Raw genomic sequence first — 22,444 nt, forward strand, 5'->3', positions numbered from 1 at the left:
GGAAGAAGCACTCCAGCCAGCAGCAGCAGCCCAGGAAGGGTGAAGGAGCTCCAGCCAGCAAGGCAGCCAGAGAAGGGGGGGCACCCCAGCCAGCAGGGCAGCCCAGGGACACAGAGAGGTCCCTGTAGCAGGGTGGATCCTGCTCCTGCTGAGAAGGGGTTTAAAAAGTGGCCTGACAGGGCTTGAGAGCGGTGGCTCTCAAGGCTGAGCTGATTAGGGAAGTGGCTGCAGCTGGGGGCCATGCCCCAAACTGAGGAACAGGGCCTTATAAGAAGGCAGGGAAGACAGGAGCCAGACAGTCTCTCTCTGCCTTCAGAGAGAGAAGGGCCTGGCTGCTTAGTAGCTAAACAAGGTACCTAGGGTGAAGCAGGGCTGGGGACAGGCTAAGGAGCTGGGGAGCTCCAGCCTGGAAAGCCCCAGGCTGCAGCCTACCATAGGGCAAAAGGTACTGGGTGTTGCAGGGGGCAAACTAGGGCTAGGCCAAGGCAGCAGGTCCAAACCCCTTTGCCTGTGATGAGTAGGCTGATACTGCAGTCTGCCCCAGAGTGTGGGGCTAGACAATGACTGGCAGTAGCCACTACTGAGGCGAAGTGGGGATAGTAGGGTGGGGGGTTCCAAAGGCAGGGGAAACCCAGAGAGAAAAGGGGTTACTGCTGGGGCAGCACCCCATGTGAAAGGGCACCGGGGTCCAGGGAGGGACTCGGGCCAGAGGACAGGCAGATCACCGGCCTGCAGAGGGCGCTCCGAACGCTGGACTGAGCTAATTCCCGGAGTCACCAGCAGGAGGCGCCGCGGGGGTGAGTCCGACCCGTTACAGGGTCTGTCTGTATTTTAATGCCCAAATCATCCCATTAAATACAGACACTAAATAAAATTATGATTCAAAACAGGTTTTCAGCTTCAAAATTATGTACACAGAAAGTTTAGCTTTTAGAAAACTATCAAAATTTCTAGGTGTTTAGAGCTATTATACAATTAAATAAAAAGAACAGGAGTACTTGTGGCACCTTAGAGACTAACACATTTATTTGAGCATAAGTCTCTAAGGTGCCACAAGTACTCCTGTTCTTTTTGCGGATACAGACTAACACGGTTGCTACTCTGAAACCATACAATTAAATCTATTTAAATCAAAAATTGAAGCAGGATAGCCTGTTTTAATTATTGTATTTACCTGAATTCTGCCTGGTACAATGTTGTCAGTGGTAGTAAAGATAAGTTGCTTGGCATTAGATGTTTCAGGTGCTGCCAATATCACCTTTCCTGTTCCAGTTCCATCTGGACTGGTCAAGATAAACTGTTGCTTCGGAGACACTGATGAGTCCACTGCTGTAACTATCTGGATTTTCTGTCCTGTTTGCTGATCTGTCACAATCTGCAACAAATGTTGAAGGATTTCATAATATAAGATTTAACATTCTAAAATCTTTGGTTCTATCTCAGAATTATATCTTATTACCTGATAATGGCTCTTCACTGCCTTGCAATTTACATAGTCATTTATACTTGTGCAAAATAAGTGTAAATGATGACACAAAGTGCAAGGCAGTGGAATCAGGCCTTTATGTATACATAGTGCTTCTGCAGAGAAGGGTTCTTGTGGAATGGGAAGCATTGGTGATATGAAAGGTGAGGAAGTAGCTGGACTATGGTAAATCACATTAAACAGGTCAAGAAGGAATCTCTCTAATATGTAAACAGTGAGGTGACAAAATTTGCAGATGATACAAAATTACTTAAGATAGTTAAGACCCGGGCAGACTGTAAAGAGCTACAAAAGGATTTCTCAAAAGTAGGTGACTGAGCAACAAAATGGCAGATGAAATTTAATGTTGATAAATGCAAAGTAATGCACATTGGAAAGCATAATCCCAACTATACATATAAAATGATGGGGTCTAAATTAGCTGTTACCACTCAAGAAAGAGATCTTGGCGTCATTGTGGATAGTTCTCTGAAAACATCCACTCAATGTGCAGCAGCAGTCAAAAAAGCAAACAGAATGCTGGGAATAATTAAGAAAGGGATAGATAATAGGACAGAAAATATTATGTTGCCTCCATATAAATCCATCCATATAAATACTGTGTGCAGATGTGGTCACCTCATCTCAAAAAAGATATATTGGACTTGGAAAAGGTTCAGAAAAGGGTAACAAAAATGATTAGAGGTATGGAATGACTTCCGTATGAGGACAAATTAATAAGACTGGGACTTTTCAGCTTGGAAAAGAGATGGCTAAGGGGAGATCTGATTGAGATCTATAAAATCGTGACTGATGTAGAGAAAATAGATAAGGAAGTGTTATTTACTACTTCTCATAACACAAGAACTAGGGGTCACCAAATTAAATTAATAGGCAGCAGGTTTAAAACAAATAAAAGGAAGTATTTCTTCAAACAACGTACAGTCAACCTATGGAGCTCCTTGCCAGAGCATGTTGTGAAGGTCAAGACCATAACAAGGTTCAAAAAAGAACTAGATAAATTCATGGAGGATAGGTCCATCAATGGCTATTAGCCAGGATGGGCAGGAACAGTGTCTCTGGCCTGTTTGCCAGAAGCTGGGAATGAGCAACAGGGGACGGATCACTTGATGATGATCTGTTCTGTTCATTCCCTCTGGGGCACCTGTCACTGGCCACTGTCGGAAGACAGGATACTGGGCTAGATGGACCTTTGGTCTGACCCAGTAGGGCCGTTCTTATGTGATCCAGATAGTATAAAATGAATACCAATGAAATATAATGACCCAAGGTTCTTATGTTCACCTAAGTGAAAAATATGTAACATTGTACAAGGCTATGTATGACCAAGCACATATCCAGTACACCTACACAGAAAGTCTAATCTGATATCATCATAAAGTTTCCTCACTTAAAGAATTAAAAGTGAAAGTAAAAATACTTTGGAAAACTCTATGAGGTCAAACTCATCCATTCTGAAAAAGGGAAACGTATTAGTAAACTGTGAAACTAGCCTCTTCTGGTCAATACTAGAGACAGAGAGGCAAGGTGAGTCAGGTAATATCTTTTTATTGGACCAACTTTTGCTGGTGAGAGAGACAAGTTTTTCAGCAAACATAACTCTTCTTTGGGTCTGGGAAAGTACTCTGAGTGTCACAGCTAAATGCAAGGTAGAACAGATTGTTTAGCATAAGTAGTTAGAAAATATGCTAAGGGACCATTACAGGTAGAGTGGCCTGTTAACATCTCTGCAGCCATAGGACAAAAAGAGGAGGTTAGTGGGCTAGAGATTGTTGTAATAAACCATAAATCCAGTGTCTCTGAGTCCATCATTTTTAGTGTCTAGCAGAGTTATGAATTTAAGCGCTCAGGCTTGTCTTTTTGTGTTGTGCACACAATACTAGAGACAGAAAATGAAAAGCATTCCACCTCATGACTATAGCTGAGATTTCTTCTATTTTGGTTAAAAATAAATACGAATTTCAAAATATTTTGTGTGTGTGTAGTTAATTTACAGTTAAGGCTTCTATGCTAATCTGACCACTTGTGTAAATAAAGTTTCGTAGCTCAGAACACATAATCCTTATCGAATAAACATTAAAAAAAAATCTAAGCATATGGAACAGCCAATGATGATAATTAAGGAGCTCACTAGGCAAAAGATCTCTGGGCTATCTTGCTGCTCCACAGAATTGCTACTGGCCATCACAGTGTTTTATATTGAAAATCTTAGCTGGCAGCATGAAGTCACACTGAAATCTTGTCTATGGGGTCAAGACTGATACCTCTATGATGTTGCCTGTAAATTTTTTTTACAGAGATGGGAATTGTTCTTTTCCCATTCCAGTATTCTCCCTCAGCATGGACTGGTGGTTCCTTTAGAAGCAGTAGAGGTATGAGGAACAAGATTAATTGTTCTGCCCACGTGGGCCAAAACTAAAGCTATGCTGGGAGGAGCTGCACTATGAACTTCAGAATGTCCTAGTATTCTTCAGTCATACATGTTGAGGAAATATAAATTTTATGATGAGGTGGTGAGATATATGCTGATATTGTAGATCTGCTAGGTAAAAATGGTTTTTTGCTATTGTTACTTAACCAGAAATGTCTGCAAAGGAGAATCCTTCCATAGTGATAGAATCTAGAGAGTAAGGCTAGGTCTACACTGGGGGGGAGAGTCGACCTAAGATACACCGACTTCAGCTCTGAAGTCGGTGTATCTTAGATCAATGTACCTGGCCGTGAGGACGGCGGCGAGTTGACCGCTGCCGCTCCCCACTGACTCCGCTTCCGCCTCTCGCCGCAGTGGAATTCCAGAGTCGACGGCAGAGTGATTGGGGATCGATTGTATCGCATCTACACTACACGCGATAAATTGATCCCAGATAGATCAATCACTACCCGGAGATCCGGCGGGTAGTGTAGTTGTACCCTAAGACAGTGAAGAGGCATAAATTGTCTGAATTTTCCTTTCCTAGATTTAGAGGGAATATATAGGCAAAAACTGCAGGTAAAAAAAAAAATATATATATATACACACACCACAGGACAACTCTCAGTGCCTATCTACAAATGACAATCACAGATTCTATAAATGTAGGGCTGGAAGGGACTTTAAGAAGTCATCAAGTACTACCCTCTGCACTGGGGCAGGACCAAGTAAACCTAGACCATCCCTGACCTAGACTAATGTTTGTTCAACCTATTCTGAAAAACTCCCAAAGCCGGGGATTCCACAACCTCTCTTGGAAGCCTATTTCAGACCTTAACTACCCTTTTACTTGGAAAGTTTTTCCTAATATCTAACTTACATATCCTTTGCTGCAGATAAAACCCATTATTTCTTGCCTTCCATCAGTGGACATGGAGAGCAACTGATCACAGTACTCTTTATAACAGCCTTTAACATATCTGAAGTCTGTTATCAGGTCCCCCCATAGTCTTCTTTTCTCAAGACTAAATAATTGCCAGTTTTTTTTAATGTTTCCAAACAGGTCAGGTTTCTAAACTTTTTAATCAGTTTTGTCGCTCTCCTCTAGACTGTCCCCAATTTCTCCACATCTTTTCTAAAATGTAGCACCTAGAACTGGACGTGTTACTCCAGCTGAGGCATCACCAATGCTGAGCAGAACAGGACAATTACCTCCCATGTCTTGCATACAATACTCTTGTTAATACTTCCCAGAATATTAGCCTTTTTCTCAAGTGCATCACATTGTTGACTTATACTCAATCTGTAAAAGCAGCAGAGTCCTGTGGCACCTTATAGACTAACAGACGTATTGGAGCATGAGCTTTTGTGGGTGAATACCCACTTTGTCGGATGCATGTTAGTCTATAAGGTGCCACAGGACTCTGCTGCTTTTACAGATCCAGACTAACACGGCTACCCCTCTGATACTATACTCAATGTGTGATCCACTATAACCTCCAGATCCTTTTCATCAGAATTATCACATACCTAGTTGTTCCCCATTTTGTAATTGTGCATTTGACTGTTCCTTCCTAAGTGAAGTAATTTGCACTTGATCTTTATTGAATTTCATCTTGCTGAATGCATACCAATTCTCAATTTTGTAGAGGTCATTTTGAATTCTAATCACTGAAAGGACCTCTGTGATATCTGGTACATTAAAAACAAGAGCTCACTATAGTTTTCAAACATATTGTACATGGCTATGAACTGGACAATAACTGAATGATGTTTGCTTTCATAATAAGGGCCCCACTGACTGAGTTATTTAAATTAAAGATTTTACCTGAATGCGCTGTGGTGAAGCTACAGAAGAGTCTGTAGAGATAATTTGGATGCGTTGAGAGGGGCTGGTCATCACTGGAGAGTCAGATAATGATGTCTGAACTGTCTGTACCTGTAAATAACAAGATAGAAATTTCACTTCATGTACTGTTATAACATAGTGGATATTTTTTATCTTAAACATTATACAACTTCATCATGGATTCTAGACTTATCAGAAAAGGTTTCAGTAGCTAAAACACACTAGTATCTGTTTCCACTGAATTGTCAGAGTATGCTTTTGTTGGAAAGAATGAATCTATTATACTACAGAACAATCACTGTATAATTAGACTTGGCAGAATTCAATTTTTATTTTTTATTATTTTGATTATCAATGTTTATTTTTAAGTATTTTTCTACTTTTATCTACTTTAATTTTCACAGTTGTGCAAAATTATGGATATTAAGCATTTTTTCAATTTTTATCTATTTACATTTTCACAGTTGCAGGAAATTATGGGCAGGTCAGAAAATTATTTAATGACAATAGACGCTGAGAGTCAAAAAGTTATACAATGTAAAATAATACCCTTAAATCAAACTATTAAGTTGTCAAGCAGCATTTTTCTTACTTTGTCTATCAGTAAGTTTCTGTTAATATCAATTGAAATTTTTTTCATCGGTTTGTATGTGTACTGTGTGAAATTGATGTTTACCGACAGTTACCAGTAAAAATCTAATCTACCCAAGTCTAGGTATAATATTACTTGATCACGCTTCTCAGAAGAGGAATACAATTTAAACAGTGTGGTCACTATTACTGAAATGAAAAAAACATATATTTTTTCAACGTCCAGTTATTTACTTGATAAATCTTTTTTTGCTTCTTTTTAAAATAAAGCTTTTCAACATATTAGTAATGATATTTTGTACTAATATATCACCTTTCATCTGAGGATCTTAAAATGTTTTATGAACAATGAAGTCCAAAATTTTCAGACTTGTTTGCCAAAAATTAGACTCCTTAATCAATACTCAGGCTCCTCCTAACTAAAAGTGGCCTACTTTCTGGAGGCCTGAGTGCCTGACTCTCCCATTGATTTCAGTGGGAATGGCTGAGTGCTCAGCATCTAATAAATTTAAGGCTTTTAGTTAGGTGCCTGAATATGGATTTAGATGCTTAATTTTAGGCAAACAAGTTTGAAAGTATTGGCTATGATCCTACATTAACCCTTTGGAGATAGGCAAGTATTGTTACTTTTATTTTACAGATGGTAAAAGCTGGGCATACAGAGGTTAGTGACCTGCAGAGTGCTCTATCCACTAGACCAGGGGTTCTCAAACTGGGGGTCGGGACCCCTCAGGGGGTCACAAGGTTATTACATGGGGGGTCACGAGCTGTCAACCTCCACCCCAAACCCTGCTTTGCATCCAGCATTTATAATGATGTTAAATATATTTGAAAGTGTTTTTAATTTATAAGGGGGGGAGGGGTTGCACTCAGAGGCTTGCTATGTGAAAGGGGTAACCGGTACAAAGGTTTGAGAACCACTGCACTAGACCATGCTTTTAAAGCCACCCTCTCCAGTGTTGGAGATGGAAAAGAAAGACCTTTCTGTCTCAGATTCCATTCCTCCATCCTACCTTTTGTTATGTAGCTCCAAAATATTCTTGGGAGCCAGGAGGTGTCTTGACTCTTAGCCTGGACCTAAATAAAAAGGTATTTAGGGGTAAAGGAGGAGAATGTTCTGGGGCAGTCCATTTGCCTTGAATCTGCCCAAACTGGCATTTACCCCTTTTATTTTCCTGATCTTATGTGGTCAATCCAAAGTCTCTCATAATATCTAGTTAAACTATGTAGCCTCCTTGGAATAAGTGGCAGCCTCATTTTCCAAGCTGTTGTGAGAGCAATTTTCAACTGCAGTGAGTGTTATTTAGACATTTATTTACAGTACAGTAGTGTTTGGATACGCAATTCTATAAAAATGGTTTAGTGAAGTTTGAATTTTATTGTTTGCTCAATATGCAAGTGTAAAAAGTTGTTTTTTAAACTAATTATCGGTGCTGCAGACTTAGACCTACCTTCCTGCATATCACCACCAGAAATTAATAATAGGCAGCCAATTTATCTCCTTAGTTAAACATTTAATTACTATTATCCTCAGTGAGGGTTTCACAGATGTAACGGAGGGTAAAAATTGACCCTCCAATTGGAATTCAGTTAACAATTCTGTTGGTGTGCAAAACAAACAGATACCATCTCCCTCTACAATACCTGTCTGCATTGGCCCTGCTGCAGGACTAACAGGTGTAAAATGCAGCATAAGTCTATTTTGTCACGTTAGTAAGCAGATCTGACTCTGGATACATGCAGGAAGCAGATCAGTTTCATAACAAGTGCTATTTTTACAGTTAATTTTCAGAGCAGAAATTGATTTTAAATACAGTTGTTTGAGGCTGAAGGATGCCCCATGGATGCTTAGGAAGTACAGCTGTCTCCATCCCTGGAAGACTCTAGATATACTGGAATCAGACTCTAGGAATTTTGTGACCCTCAGAAGGATATGTAGGATTTAGGATGTTGGTGGCAGAATGTCCCATAGAAGGTTTTGAGGGTGAGGGCTTTAACTGAAGTAAGAGTGAATGAAAGATGTTGGCTTGACAATCTTGAAGACTTCTATTAGTCCACACAACTTATACAGCACAGGCAATGCAAATTTGCACATGTACAACTTGGTCAATTGTGATTAAACCCCAACTCAGAGGAACCATCACAACAGGAAAGTTCAGTCTCCGTGTCCTATTTAATCTTCACCCTTGTTGATGCAACTGCCAACAAGAGGAAACAATCAGTACTGATTTTGATTGTTGGTTATTTGAGGTAGACACTTTTCAACAAGGAAACAGACAAAGGCCTCCAAATGGATTTCACAAAGACCACTTAAGAGGCTATCTGATGGTAATGACTTTCAGTCACAATCAACTTACAGATAAAAGGTTTCAGAGTAGCAGCCATGTTAGTCTGTATCGGCAAAAAGAACAGGAGTACTTGTGGCACCCAGTTCTCCCACTGGTTTTTGAATGTTATGACACAAATCTGACATCAGGAATCATAACATTCAAAAACCAGTGGGAGAACACTTCAACCTCTCTAGCCACTCAGTGACATACTTGAAGGTGGCAATTTTGCAACAAAAAAACTTCAAAAACAGACTCCAAAGAGAGACTGCTGAACTCGAATTAATATGCAAATTAGATACAATTAACTTAGGTTTAAACAGAGACTGGGAATGGTTGGGTCATTACACTAATTGAATCTATTTCCCTATGTTAAGTTCTCCTCACACCTTCTATGGGTCATCTCAATTATCACTTCAAAAGTTTTTTTTCTCCTGCTGATGATAGCTCATCTCAATTGATTAGACTCTTCCTGTTGGTATGCATACTTCCACCGTTCCATGTTCTCTGTATGTATAAATATCTCCTGTCTGTGTGTTCCATTCTATGCATCCGAAGAAGTGAACCACCTTACTTAATCTTACTTGGCTCATTTATATCTAAATATGAACTGGGCCTAGTATATAATTCCTCACTATTTGGAAGATGCTGTAGAAACATTTTCAAGCCTATTTGTGTTTAAGCCCAAATAACATTCACAGCCATTGTGTATCTATTATATATACTGTATATAATTCAGGACCTGGCCCTACAAACCTTCCACACAAAAGATGCCATATGAAATCAATGGGAATTCTACACTTGGATGGCTTGCAGGATTGAATCCCTTGGCTTACAGTTAGTGTAAAATATTTCAGGTTAAAATACTTTAAGTAAAAAATTTCAAAAATTCCTTTAGCTAGTTCCAAATTATAGAAAATTTCAGCACAAACATTACATATACTTATTTGTGCTGCATTCACTAAAAATGGCTCTATTTTACATTTAAATTTTGCAGGTCAATAATTCATGATGTGGACAAATGCCTTTGCCTATTCTCAGAAAATTTAAAACAACGGTGAAAATATGATTAGAAAATCACATATCATGAATGTGCAACAATATTTTTCACAAAAAAAATCTTAAAATATCGTTAACATATAGATTTTATATAGATGTGAGGCCACTGCTTTCATATTAAAGATTGTAACAACTTCTCAAGATAAATTAATATAATTTTAATTAGTTAATAAATATTTACACAACAGAATGCAGTAGCTCCAGAGATGTCATTACAATCTGTCAATAGTCTGCAACATGGTTACTTTTTTCAGTCACATGCTTTCTTGAGAGTAATTATTATTGTTATTGATTCATTTTATCTTTTTGTAGAAAAACTGACAATATATTTTATATACATGGCATAATTTGAATAACTAATACTGTAAATTATTATTACAGATACAAAATGACAATTTATTTTTAAAAATCCCCTTTAATCTACAAATTAAACAGTCAGTTAGGGAACTCAGATACTAAGGTGATATGGGCCATAGAAATAGACAAGATAGACAACCATAATAAGTATCTCATACTTAACTTAAATAATAAGGCTTACAGAAGATTCCAGTTTCTGCCATATCTATTTATTTTAAACCAATGAGGTACAACTGGCCACAACTCTGCCCTTCTGATAGCTGTTCTTTCATCTTAATTAATTAAAAGCTTGGGATTCCTAGTTAAGTCTATCCCGATATTAAATGACACCTGTCACAAACATTATCACATAGATTTTGAATTGTTGATTAACTCAGAATCATATGTCAGTCCGTCTCTTCTTCTAATAAAATTCTATAAATTATGGGGTTTCTTAAACAGTCTTTAAACACACATTTATACTGTCCTGATGTAAGAGTCTGTAATGCTGTATTTACAGTGCATGACTGATACTAACGGCTTCATATTAGCAATGCTGAGTGGAAATGTCTTTTCTGGAAATCTTCAAGAGAATAATTAAACACTATTTTTGTAGTTTTGGGACTTGTTCTTGGATTCACTATCTCCCTGAATGATCTTATTTGGAGATAAAACCATTGATTTTCCAAACTGAAATATATGAATCTATTCAATTTAAGTGATGACGACAGGTCCAAAAGCAGCAAGCTTACAAATTTTACCAATCAATCCTAGAAGTACCTGTTGATCAAAGTTTGCATTGCTGGAGAACAGTTAACTATGCACCTAGTCATAAACTAAGTGTGTATAGAAAGTCTTAACCTTCTGTGACTTTTTGTGGTTAACACAAAGAATTAGCTTAGCTACTCTATGATTTAAACAAAAGAATTAAGGCACAAGTCAGACATTACTGTATAATATCTCAGAGACAAACCTGTTAAAATAAACATTACTATTAACTGAATCATGCAGTTTCACTCTTTCGTGCTTGTAGTGCTAGGTAATACTGTGTAGTGTAGAAGTCAAATCCAATAAACTAAATCATGAAACAGCAAGACAGTACCTCATATAATTATCTTTCATACATACATACACCTCTACCCTGTTATAACGCCACCCAATAGAACACAAATTCGGATATAAAGCGGTAAAGCAACGCTGGGGGGGAGGAGGGGCTGCGCGCTCCGACGGATCAAATCAAATTCGATATAACGCAGTTTCACCTATAACGTGGTAAGATCTTTTGGCTCCCGAGGACAGCGTTATATCGAGGTAGAGGTGTACATAGATTCCAATGGCACAAAATTGTAGGAAGGAGAAATCAATTAGTAGGATCTCTCAATCACTGGCAGATATAGTATATCCTATAGCTGAAAACAAGATGTCTGACCAACAAAAAATTAACTGTTAGTATCAGAAGGCTACTGGAAGATCTAATTTAACTGTAATTTCCTTATCCTGCGTGCCAAGTCAGTAACTGAGATCCACACATTTTAAAAGATCTATTTTTTAGTTGTTAGGATCTTTTAGCTGTTTCATCCTCACCTGTGGAAGGCTAATCTTTTTTGAAGTATTTTAATTATCTTAGACCACAAAAGCACCTGGAGTCTACTCTTGCCCTGATGTATGGGGATTTGCAGAGGCATGCATGAAATAATGTCACTATGCAAACAGGAACTAGAGTATAACTCCCCTGTAAACTCTTTGGGGCAGGGTCAGTTTTTGTGTTCTGTATTGTATAATGCACAGCAGACCATCTCACCTATTCACCATCAACACATAATTTGCCTGTGGGATTGTTTATATGAAAAAGCAACGTTAGTGAGTATTTATGGGAATTATTTTTAACTATTTTAAATAAAATTCAACAGATGGCAACAAGGAGAAAGCTAGTACAATATGATCAGCCAGGTGTCCACCTATAAGAGTTCTGTAGACCACTGGTGGACCACATTTTGAGAACCATTGCATAAGTGATGTACTGATGTGTCATTTTCATTTTTCTTCAGAAACTGAAAAATATTTATGCACCTAAATTGATTAACCTGAAAAACAAAACACTATTTGGTCCCAAAAGCTTATGCTGAAAAAATGTATGCTGTATCAATAAAGGATATATTGCATATTTTGTTTACTTAATTGCTGTCTGAATGTGTATCTTATATTTTAGGATTCTCTTTATGTCCTTATTAATGTACAGCTTCTTAAGGCTCATCTATATGATGCCATATGAAATAACGATCATTTTATATGCCTCAACTGCTGAATATTTCAGGTGCATCTACAGAACACACTTGCCGTGCTACGGAATATACCAGACACCTCTTACCATTCCACTGATTTCAATGAAATGTTAATGGTTGACAGCATAACAGCATGTGTACTAGAGAATCAGAAGCACGAAAGGTTAGTTTTTCTGAAATAATCAAATTGTAGGATTGAGAAAAGATCCAGCAGCTTCCTATAGTAAAGCTTAGTTTCTCCCCTAACCATTATCACACACATACAAAGAATTAGAATGTATAACACTAAAATGCTGTATTACCACCCTAACCAATTAGCTATAACTATACAAGTTTTAAATATTTAATTGAAAAAAAAATACAACTCTAAAAATATATAACTTTTTTGAATGGATTTAAGTAATGTTACTATCAGAAACTGTCCAGCTTCTCTTCATATGGCTATTACGCAAAAATGTTTTTTCTACCATATTTGGCTGTAAGTAGAATTCAGCTTATATGACAAAAATATTCTCAACAAAGAAGGTCTGTGAATATTTATTTGAGACAAATAACAGTTTTGCTTGATATTAAGTTTATTTTTAAGATGTGAGATCATAACTAGCATTCACTATTCAAATTTATAGACATCACACACACTGTGGAACTTGTACCACATGTTTAAAGCAGCCACAATGGAAGCTGTATAAACTGTAAGCAAAAATCTAATCCACCAACTTTAAGTACGGTAGGTATAATCTATTATGCAAAGAATGAAAATGAGTTTAAAAAAATCAAGGACTTCTATTTTTTGTCATTTTAAAAGAAAAATTATCAACTAATTAGAAGTCTATCAGTAGATGATAAAATAAACAAAACAGGCCTTAAGTTGTAAGAAACTTCAACATACTCAATTTTAAACATGTTTAATCAATAAGTATTTAAAAGTAATCATTAAATATTTTAACTAACATTTGCTCTGAAATTAATCCATTTGCTAAATAAAAGGCCTTTTCAAAAATAGATTTCTTTAAGCAAAATTATTGAATATACATAGTTCAAAAGAAGATGGAAAATCTGCTTCAATAACCTTTGTATTGTTTGCTTCCTGGCGCTCCCTAGCTATATTTTGTACAGACTCTAGTACTTACAGTGTCAAATCCTTCCTGCAGCTTTTTTACATTTTTCCTCAGCAAACCTCTCAGGCCAAAACAATCCAACAAGAATACAGAGGTCAATTACAATCTATTCACAGAATTTGCATCCAGGGTCCATTAGTGAAGATTCCAATCACTGAAACCAGACAGAATTGTTTAAAAATGCCCTCTCTGTGACCCTGCTCCTCTGAAGGTCAAGTGTACTATCACTCCCTGTAACCAAGGAAGCAGAATCGACGTGTTCCTGCTGTTTTGCCAGCTGCTGAAGCAGTTTGTCTAATAATACGATTAATTTCATCTGGGGGAAGATGTACCCAGGTTACAAAGCTTTCTCCCCTGTTTCTCTTCCTCAGTCCCCAAACTTGCTACCTCTCCTTAAGGCAGCAAAAGAGAATTCTCTGAGAAAAGAGTTTGCCCTGCTCTTGAATTATTTTCAAATCAGTAAATGGAAAAGGAAAACCACCATGTTCCCCGTGGAGCATCTTTATCTTTACAGTTCATTAAGCTAATGTATTTAAAGGAGCATGGGCCTCTCTAAATTCCTATGTGCCCCTCACGCATGTAGTAATGTAATCAGTCTTATTACATATTAGACTTAATATATTAAATACATGATGCATGTGAGAAAGTTATGATTCATTATTTTAATTCCCTGACAAAACATTTGGATCAGACTACAGTGAAATCTGGCAAATTAATGCAACACCACCCTATTAATAATGTATATTTTTTAAATATCAGCAAGGAGGAAATTTTTTTTTTGCCCTCATAATATCAACTACACTTGGGGGTGGGGGGAAGCTGAAATCTTTGAAAAGTTTTATGACAATGAATTTCATTACAGTGAATTTCCATTACACAAGCTTATGTAACAACTACATGACTTACCTGACTAAGTAAAACTAATATTTTATTTCAACTTCAAGGACTCCTAACCTGAGTATTGAAATGAGCTCACTGTTAAAATTAGGCCCTTTTCACAACAGTGAGAAAATACTGAAGATATAATTTATGTACTGTGTAACATTATGAATTTGGAAAGGTTAAAAATTATAGGCAACATCTATAGAATAATTTCTTCTTACTCATTATAGGTGCATATTTGCAACACAGATCCAACGGCAATATTTAGTCAACAAATCTATGTCCAGATTCAGAAAGGTATTTAAATACATGCCTAAATTTATGCAAGCAAGTAGTTCTACTGAAGTCAATTGTAATACTCATGTGCTTAAAGTGTGATGCATACTTAAATACCATGTTGAACTGGGCCTTAATGTGTCTACCTTGCTAAGGGAAGTGTTGTGTAGATAGTTTTATGATGTCTGACTGGCAGATGCCTTTCAACTGCAGGTCACCAGTTGGAATCCAACCCAACTCCATAGGGATAAAAAATATTTTTCTCTTCTCACTGAGGAATAGCTTTAGATAACTGTCGTGAAAAGACCATTCTGGATCTTTGTAAAAAGGTCGGAAATGTCAAATGCAGCATCAGGGACAAAGTGCCCTCAAAGCAGGATGCCAGCTGTGCAACCAAGTCTAACTGTGTTCAGATCACAATTGTAGTCCCATCTTTTTGATAAACCCGACTTCCCCTCTCAACAACATCCTTCATAAACTTAACACAGAAAAAAAAAAATGGAAACTGCTTGGAAACTGTGAATTCTTTACATAACTATGTTTGTCTTTTGCATTCCTAGGTGACAGGTGCCTAAAAAATACAATAGGAAGGTTATAGTGAGAAAAGTACATAATTTATTTCGTTAAAGGCTTATTGAGCACAACTTAGAAATATTTTTCTAAGCAGAATTAATCAGTATGTTGGTTTTCTTTTTGATATACAGCTACAATAGCAAGCCATGCATGATTTTATAAGACATGATAATATGTCAACTCTAGCCTCTGTAGAGAGAACTTAGATAAACAGAAGCCTCAGCCTCAAACTAACAAACATGTCTGGGTATGGCAATTATTCCTCCTTTCCTTACAAACAAAAGGAGGATGAGATTTAAAGTGTCATGGTTTGGGAATATGAGAAATACTCCTACAATCTATTGTCCACAACAAATGTATATATATCATACAGGACTTATTTGAATAGAGACAAGCATTAAATGTGTTCAAACATAAATAATGTTTAGAATACCTCAAACATCTACCTTAATTTTTCATATGTAATACCCAAGATTACTGTTTCACAATCAGTAATATTTAATTTACCAAGTCACCTTTGTCATTTAAATCTAGACTGCACAATGCACTATTTAAACCTACAAATAAGGCATAATCCTACACTGGTCTGATGATGGACTAAATTATGTACCTCTCTCCCCCCCATTTCAATGTTTGAGTCTATAAATTGAATTCATTGGGTACATAAGAATGGCCATATTGGGTCAGACCAATGGTCCATCTAGCCCTATATATATTGTCTTCCGACAGTGACCGATGGCAGGTGCTTCAGAGGGAATGAATAGAACTGGCAATCATTAAGTGACCTATCCTCCTGTTGTCCATTCCCAGCTTCTGGCAAACAGAGTCTAGGGACACTCAGAGCATGGTGTTCCATTCCTGCCCATCCTAGCTAATAGCCATTGATGAACCTATCCTCCATGAACTTATCTAGTTCTTTTTTAAACCCTGTTATTGTTTTGGCCTTCACAACATCCCCTAGCAACAAGTTCCACAGGTAGACTGTGCGTTGTGTGAAGAAGTATTTTCTTTTGTTTGTTGTAAACCTGCTGCCTATTAATTTCATTGGGTAACCCCTAATTCATGTGTTATGTGAAGCAGTAAAAAATATTTCCATAATCACTTTCTCCACAGCAGTCAAGATTTTATAGATCTCTATCATACCCCTCTTAGTAATCTCTTTTCCAAGCTGAAAAGTCCCAGGCTTTTTCATCTCTCCTCATATGGAAGCTGTTCCATACCCCTAATAATTTTTGCTGCTCTTCTCTGTATCTTTTCCATTCTAATGTATCTTTTTTGAGATGGGACAACCAAATCTGCATGCAATATACAAACTGTAAAATACTAAAGAAAGGATTTTAATCTTTCTCCCCCGTCCCCTTCCCACTACATATTAGGAACGTCCATATAAGGTAATCATGACTAGAATGTGGAACTAAAATTGACCGCTTTAAATATTTGAAAACTGCTAGAAAAACCAGTCAGCAACAAAAGGACTAGTTACTTGTATTCAAATTTGCATAAACAGAAACCTAGATTGCCCAAATTCATTTCATGACTGTTACATCCTTTGAAAGTAACAAGATTTCTTCATAGTTGCACAGTTGCATACCTACTTCATATGTTAATTCACCAATGTGAGTTGCCCATAATTTTATGTACATGTAGCCATATAGAGATATATTTAGATATATATTTATCTGAGTTTGCAATTGTGACTGAAAGTTCATTTTCCAACGTTATAACTCCACATATTTATACACTGAACCTTCAATCCTTTTTTTCAATAGTTTATTACCAGTCAGGTCATTGCAAAGGCAAACAACTACATTGATTATGAGAACATTATTTGAGAAATATGTTGAAAGAATAAATCAATAGTCAATATAGTTAATGGATTTTTGAGTTCATGCTTTTTCACAGAAATCGCTACAGATATTTTTACTCATGCCAGTTGTCACGGAGTCCCCAGGTGATGCTTTGGAACTGCTCCCCACAAAGCCAGTCAGGACTTTGGGGAGCCTCCTCTCCCTTGGAGCAGACTGTCTTCAGGGCAAGAAGCTCACGTGGCTTCACCTTCCTGGGTCTGACTTTGGAGCATTCAGCATATGCCCCTCCGTGCGCTTCCCACAGTGAGTCCGCCCTGGCGGGGTCCTGGGGAAGCCAGAGGATCCTGCACACACCCCCACTTCGCAGTCAGACGTGACTCTTAGCCAGCCAGTAAAAACAGAGGTTTATTAGATGACAGGAACACGGTCTAAAACAGAGCGTGTAGGTACAGAGAACGGGACCCCTCAGCCGGGTCCATTTTGGGGCCCAGCGAGCCAGACAACCCCGTCTGCACTCACTTCCCATCCCCAGCCAGCTCTAAACTGAAACCCCCTCCAGCCCCTCCTTCTCTGCTGAGTTCCTTTCCCAGGCCAGGAGGTCACCTGACCTCTTTGTTCTCCCACACCTTTAGCATCCCCTTGCAGGGGGGAAGGGCCTGGGCCATAAGTTGCCAGGAGACAGAGTGTCGGCCAGAAACTGAGGCACCCACACAGTATTCAGAGGAAACATTAAAGACAGTCCCATTTCATCACACCATTTAGCGTTTCTGATTTAAGGAGAGGAGCATTTGCTTTATAAGCATCACTAAAGATCAAAAGTAATTGTATTTCTTAAATACAGTGATCAATCTCTCTTAATTTGTCATATTCTAGATATGAGCAATGTTAGTGCAAAAGAGATTCTTATAAAAGTTAAAGTAGGAAATAATTACAGCAAACCCAGACTAAATATATCCAACTGTTCCATAGGAATTTAAAATATTTTACAAACTTACTCTCGCAAAATGTACAGCTTACAGTAAATATTTAATTGGAACAGTTATAAAGTTCTATATTCAAAAACATTACTGCTTAAATTAGATCTTAGATTTTACAATTTGGCAGGTAAGCAGGCAAAGGAGGAGCTAATGCTACTCTGACCTCATAGAATCACAGAGTCATAGAATATCAGGGTTGGAAGAGACCTCAGGAGGTCATCTAGTCCAACCCCCGGCTCAAAGCAGGACCAATTCCCAACTAAATCATCCCAGCCAGGGCTTTGTCAAGCCTGACCTTAAAAACCTCTAAGGAAGGAGATTCCACCACCTCCCTAGGTAACCCATTCCAGTGCTTCACCACCCTCCTAGTGAAAAAGTTTTACCTAATAGCCAACCTAAACCTCCCCCACTGCAACTTGAGACCGTTACTCCTTGTTCTCCCTCTACTGTGATGCAGAAGGACAGCTAGTGAGCAGTTAGAACAGGGTAAGGGACAATATCAGCAACTGCTCATAGTGCTCCTTGCTCCCATTAGAGCTGGTCCTGAGACTTCAGGGAAAGAGGTGGGAGGCACTGCCCTCTACCTCCAGTCCAGAGTGACAGGCCTGATTGAAACACTTCAATTTAAAAATTGCAGGGCACAGTTCAGAAAACACACTTTCATACAAATTTTCTTCTTAACGGACTTGCTCTCAAGGGCTGAAGTTGAAGCCTCAAGTGGTCCCTCAGCTACAAATTGGACACTACTAGTGTATAGCATACTCAGAGTACAAGATAAAACTTTGAGAAAAGTAGTGGTAGTAGTTTATACACGAAGGATAAAATGTAAATGACATTTTGCAAAAGCTGCTCAGAATGTGAAACAACTGCTGACATTTCCTTTCTTGGGCATAGCTGTTCTCTGTACTCCAAGCTAATGAATTCTGAGTAAAATCAACTGAATAACACCTCAAGGTGTAAGTACTGACACGAAGTGTCATTCCATCGCATCCAGCTGGAAGTAGAAAGTTGGAGAAATGGAACAAGCAATAAGGAAAGAAAGGAAAAAAGATAAGCAGTGAACTTTTAACTACTCAGTAGAAGAAACTATCACAGGAGCTGCTTTAGAAAATCATTCTTAAAACAAGAACTGATTCCATGTTTTTCACTTATTCTGAGTACACAAAATACAAACGGTATTGGGATATAGTGCCATTAATGGCCATGTTGGAGCAATAATTCAGAGAGACAATAAAACCTGACAAATTACTGCACAGGAGAGAAAAACACAGCACTGCTAACTCTTTCCTTACAGGACAGCCTAATGTTTGCTGCTTGACATCTAGGTCCCCAGTAAACCCATGTGCAACATAGGCAGCAATCAGTTTGAAGAATTACTGTACATATAACTAAAAATGCCAGTATTTGAATTAAATTATCTTGTTCATAACTGACCACTTAAAATTCATATCTTAGGATTCAGTATATGATTAATGGCTATATTTCCATTCGCCCAATTCAATTTTCCTTGATGAAATATCTGGCTTATGAAGAAAGCGCTCATTTTTTAAGGCCAATGCCAAATTTTTACACTACCCCAAACCAATTAATCATTTCCCTTCTTGCCAAGAAACTACTATGAATACAAATACACAGATCTAATATATTTCAAAAAGATTAGTCATTTATTAAACTGGACTAAAAATATATCTGACTTAGAAGGACACACAGCAGTAAGCCAATCTTTTATAACAAAGATGGCTCAAGATTTAAAAGCAACGTTGTCTCCTTAAGAATTAACAGATGTTGTGACCATGTTGTTTTTTAATAAATATTTTTTTCCATGAACAAAAATATCATGGTGTTATGCATCAGACAAGCACATAATTTAAGGAGGAATCGAATAGTGTAAAGAGAGGAAGCCCTAGTTACCCACCGGCCAGGAAGAAATCACAGAGCTTCACATGCTCTTGGGAAGGACCGAACTCTCCAGTGGCAAGATACAACCATCACATTATGTTACCACGGTGCATTTCCTGCACGAGGAATTACAAATGTCACATATTTTATGTGCCTTAGATGTGATTATAGCATCACCATTCATACTAAAATAGTTAAGGGTTTGCCTGTCTTTCCATTACACATTTTTTGGGGGGGCTCTTCTAGGACTAGTTTGTCAAAATTAATTCTGGGGTGAAACTTGCTTGTATAACACCTGAAAAAGCAAAATAAAACAAAACAAAAATTATATTTGTCAGTTTCTAAGGTGAAATTTTAGTTTGTTCTTTAAACAGTCCTTAAAAGTGATTCTACTGTACTTTGCAGCCCTTAGTCCAGATTGTGGCTTAATCACTGTTGCCATAAAATATATTTTAAAACGAACAAATTAATATTTCTTTGTAGAACAAAGTTATTGGATATAAAAATGTATTTGCAAATCCTTTTCTGAAAGTATTTTTGCCTGTGGATTTACCTCAGACATGCAACTCTCACATTAGTCCACCAAACTGAGTATCTTCAAGGTGTAATTACAGTTCACTGGGTCAGAGATCTATGAACTAAAATCTCTAACATGGCCTTGATTATGGAGATGTCACAGACTATTGAGTACAGATAATTTACAAAATTCCTTAATTATGTAATTATATGATAGGCTGTAGTAACTCTCAAGAATATTAAGCCAAGCAAAACACCCACAAACCCTATACAGTTAAGGACATGATTAAAATTAGCAAACTAAAAGAAATATGTAGGTTATCTTCTATTTCCATAATAAAGTGCATTTTCAGTGCTGAGAAGCTGATTTAGACATTTTAGCCTTCTACTGTCCAAGTTATGGTGAACATAAGTAAGGCCATTAATTAATGTTACCTTAAAACCGTTTTTGTGCTTTTATACATATATACTTGGGACAAAAATCCAAACTATGATTCACAAGATTCTCACTACTGCATGTTCATCATATTCACGATGTACTATAGGTGGTACTTGAAACATAGTTCAAGATTTAAATGCCATATCAACTAAAGAATAGAAACCCTTATTTATTAAACTATGTCACTCACATGCATTGGTTTTCTCATATCTTTTATTTCAAATTATGAGAATTATAAAATAGGCAAAAGAACCAAATTTTAATGTAGGTCACAGGTGAATTTCTTGTTTTACACATCTAATATGGAATCCACTAGAATGAAGTAATGTGACTGAAACAAATATTGGCTACATTTCTTACATGTTCTCATGTAAAATAATTACTGTTCTATAATTACCCTCTGCTTCATTTCTGATCAGCTGTAAACAATGGAAAACACTGATATATTTTTTTCTTTCAAAATCAAGTGTGCCAGCTACTGTAGTATCATCTGCCACTCACCTCAGCCACCTGCTGTGTCTCCACTATCTGCTGAGCCAGCACCTCCATATTGGTTGCCATGGTGAAGCAAGATCATTAGAGAACCTGTTTGGAAAGATGCCAGCAACTTCCATCAGGCAAAGAAAATTAGACTTTTTGTCATTGTTATTAATTAAAATTAAATCTGTGGTGCAGCTTTATATGAATTTACACCACTGCCAAATACATCTGACAAATAAGAAAGCAGTGCACATATTCCCTGCAAATATGGGAATACTGTTTTCAAGACCCAGATCTTCTAAAATCATAAGCAAAAAATATAATTTTACCTTGTAATATTAATCCACAAAATATTTGTACTCCACCATTTAAAAACTGGCAATTAAGAGATCTCTATTTTGAAAAATGACATAGGGCAAATTTGAACTTCAACTATTGGTCCAATTTGTGGAATTCACAATTCTTAAAAAAGCTTTAATTAATTCCTAGAGTGTGAGGTGAGGAAAAAAATACACTTAAAATGAAAAGCTTCTATGTCTTGCTGTGCTGGACAAGGATGTGGCTACCAGAGGAAGGTATTTGAGCAAATTCTTATTGAACTCTTTTGCCAGACTACCATTATCACCTGTGTTTTTGTCACAATCCTGCATTGGCAAGGAAATGGCTTAGAATATCTAATGCATCTTTTCAATCTTTAACTTCTATGTTATATTTTACAATGATACTGATACCATTATAACTGTGAGAAGGAAACTCTGTAAAGGGGTTACTTCCTATGACTGGTGAATGTAACTGCAAGTTAATTCTCTGACAAACCCACAAAGAAAAACAAGATGTAAAACAAAAAGAAGGGATTAATGACCAGAAGACAAATATGTCCAGAAAAATTTAAAACTATGGTCCTTAATATGGTTTGGTTTCTCCATTCCTATTTCAAATTAAGGAGTCTTTTGTGCCCTCTCTGCAAACGTTAACAACTGAAACAATCTATTTAAAAATGATTATATTAAAAACTTTGCATGATCAGCCCTAGAAAGTTAAGTACCAGTGAAAGCCAATGATGGCCATTGGCCAATGTTCTGGCAAAACGTGCTTGATAATGCTAAGATAATCAACTCCTCTCTTTCTTGCAATAG

The 22,444-nt window shown here is 37.3% G+C and overlaps 1 protein-coding gene across 3 annotated transcripts in view; it reads right to left on the bottom strand.

Moving 5' to 3' along the window:
* The window catches only part of NR2C2 (nuclear receptor subfamily 2 group C member 2), a 70,239-nt gene that overhangs the window by 38,370 nt on the left and 9,425 nt on the right, over nt 1-22,444 (bottom strand). For all 3 annotated transcript variants that reach the window (XM_045022694.1, XM_045022693.1, XR_006580803.1), the window contains exons 2-4: nt 21,330-21,413; nt 5,725-5,835; nt 1,175-1,375 (exon numbers count right to left, since the gene is read on the bottom strand). In XM_045022694.1, the coding sequence (XP_044878629.1) occupies nt 1,175-1,375; nt 5,725-5,835; nt 21,330-21,389 (372 nt within the window). In that variant the 5' untranslated portion in view covers nt 21,390-21,413. The remainder of the gene's footprint in view (nt 1-1,174; nt 1,376-5,724; nt 5,836-21,329; nt 21,414-22,444) is intronic.

The sequence above is a fragment of the Mauremys mutica genome, chromosome 7 (assembly GCF_020497125.1).
Source record: "Mauremys mutica isolate MM-2020 ecotype Southern chromosome 7, ASM2049712v1, whole genome shotgun sequence".
Lineage (NCBI taxonomy): Eukaryota > Metazoa > Chordata > Testudines > Geoemydidae > Mauremys > Mauremys mutica.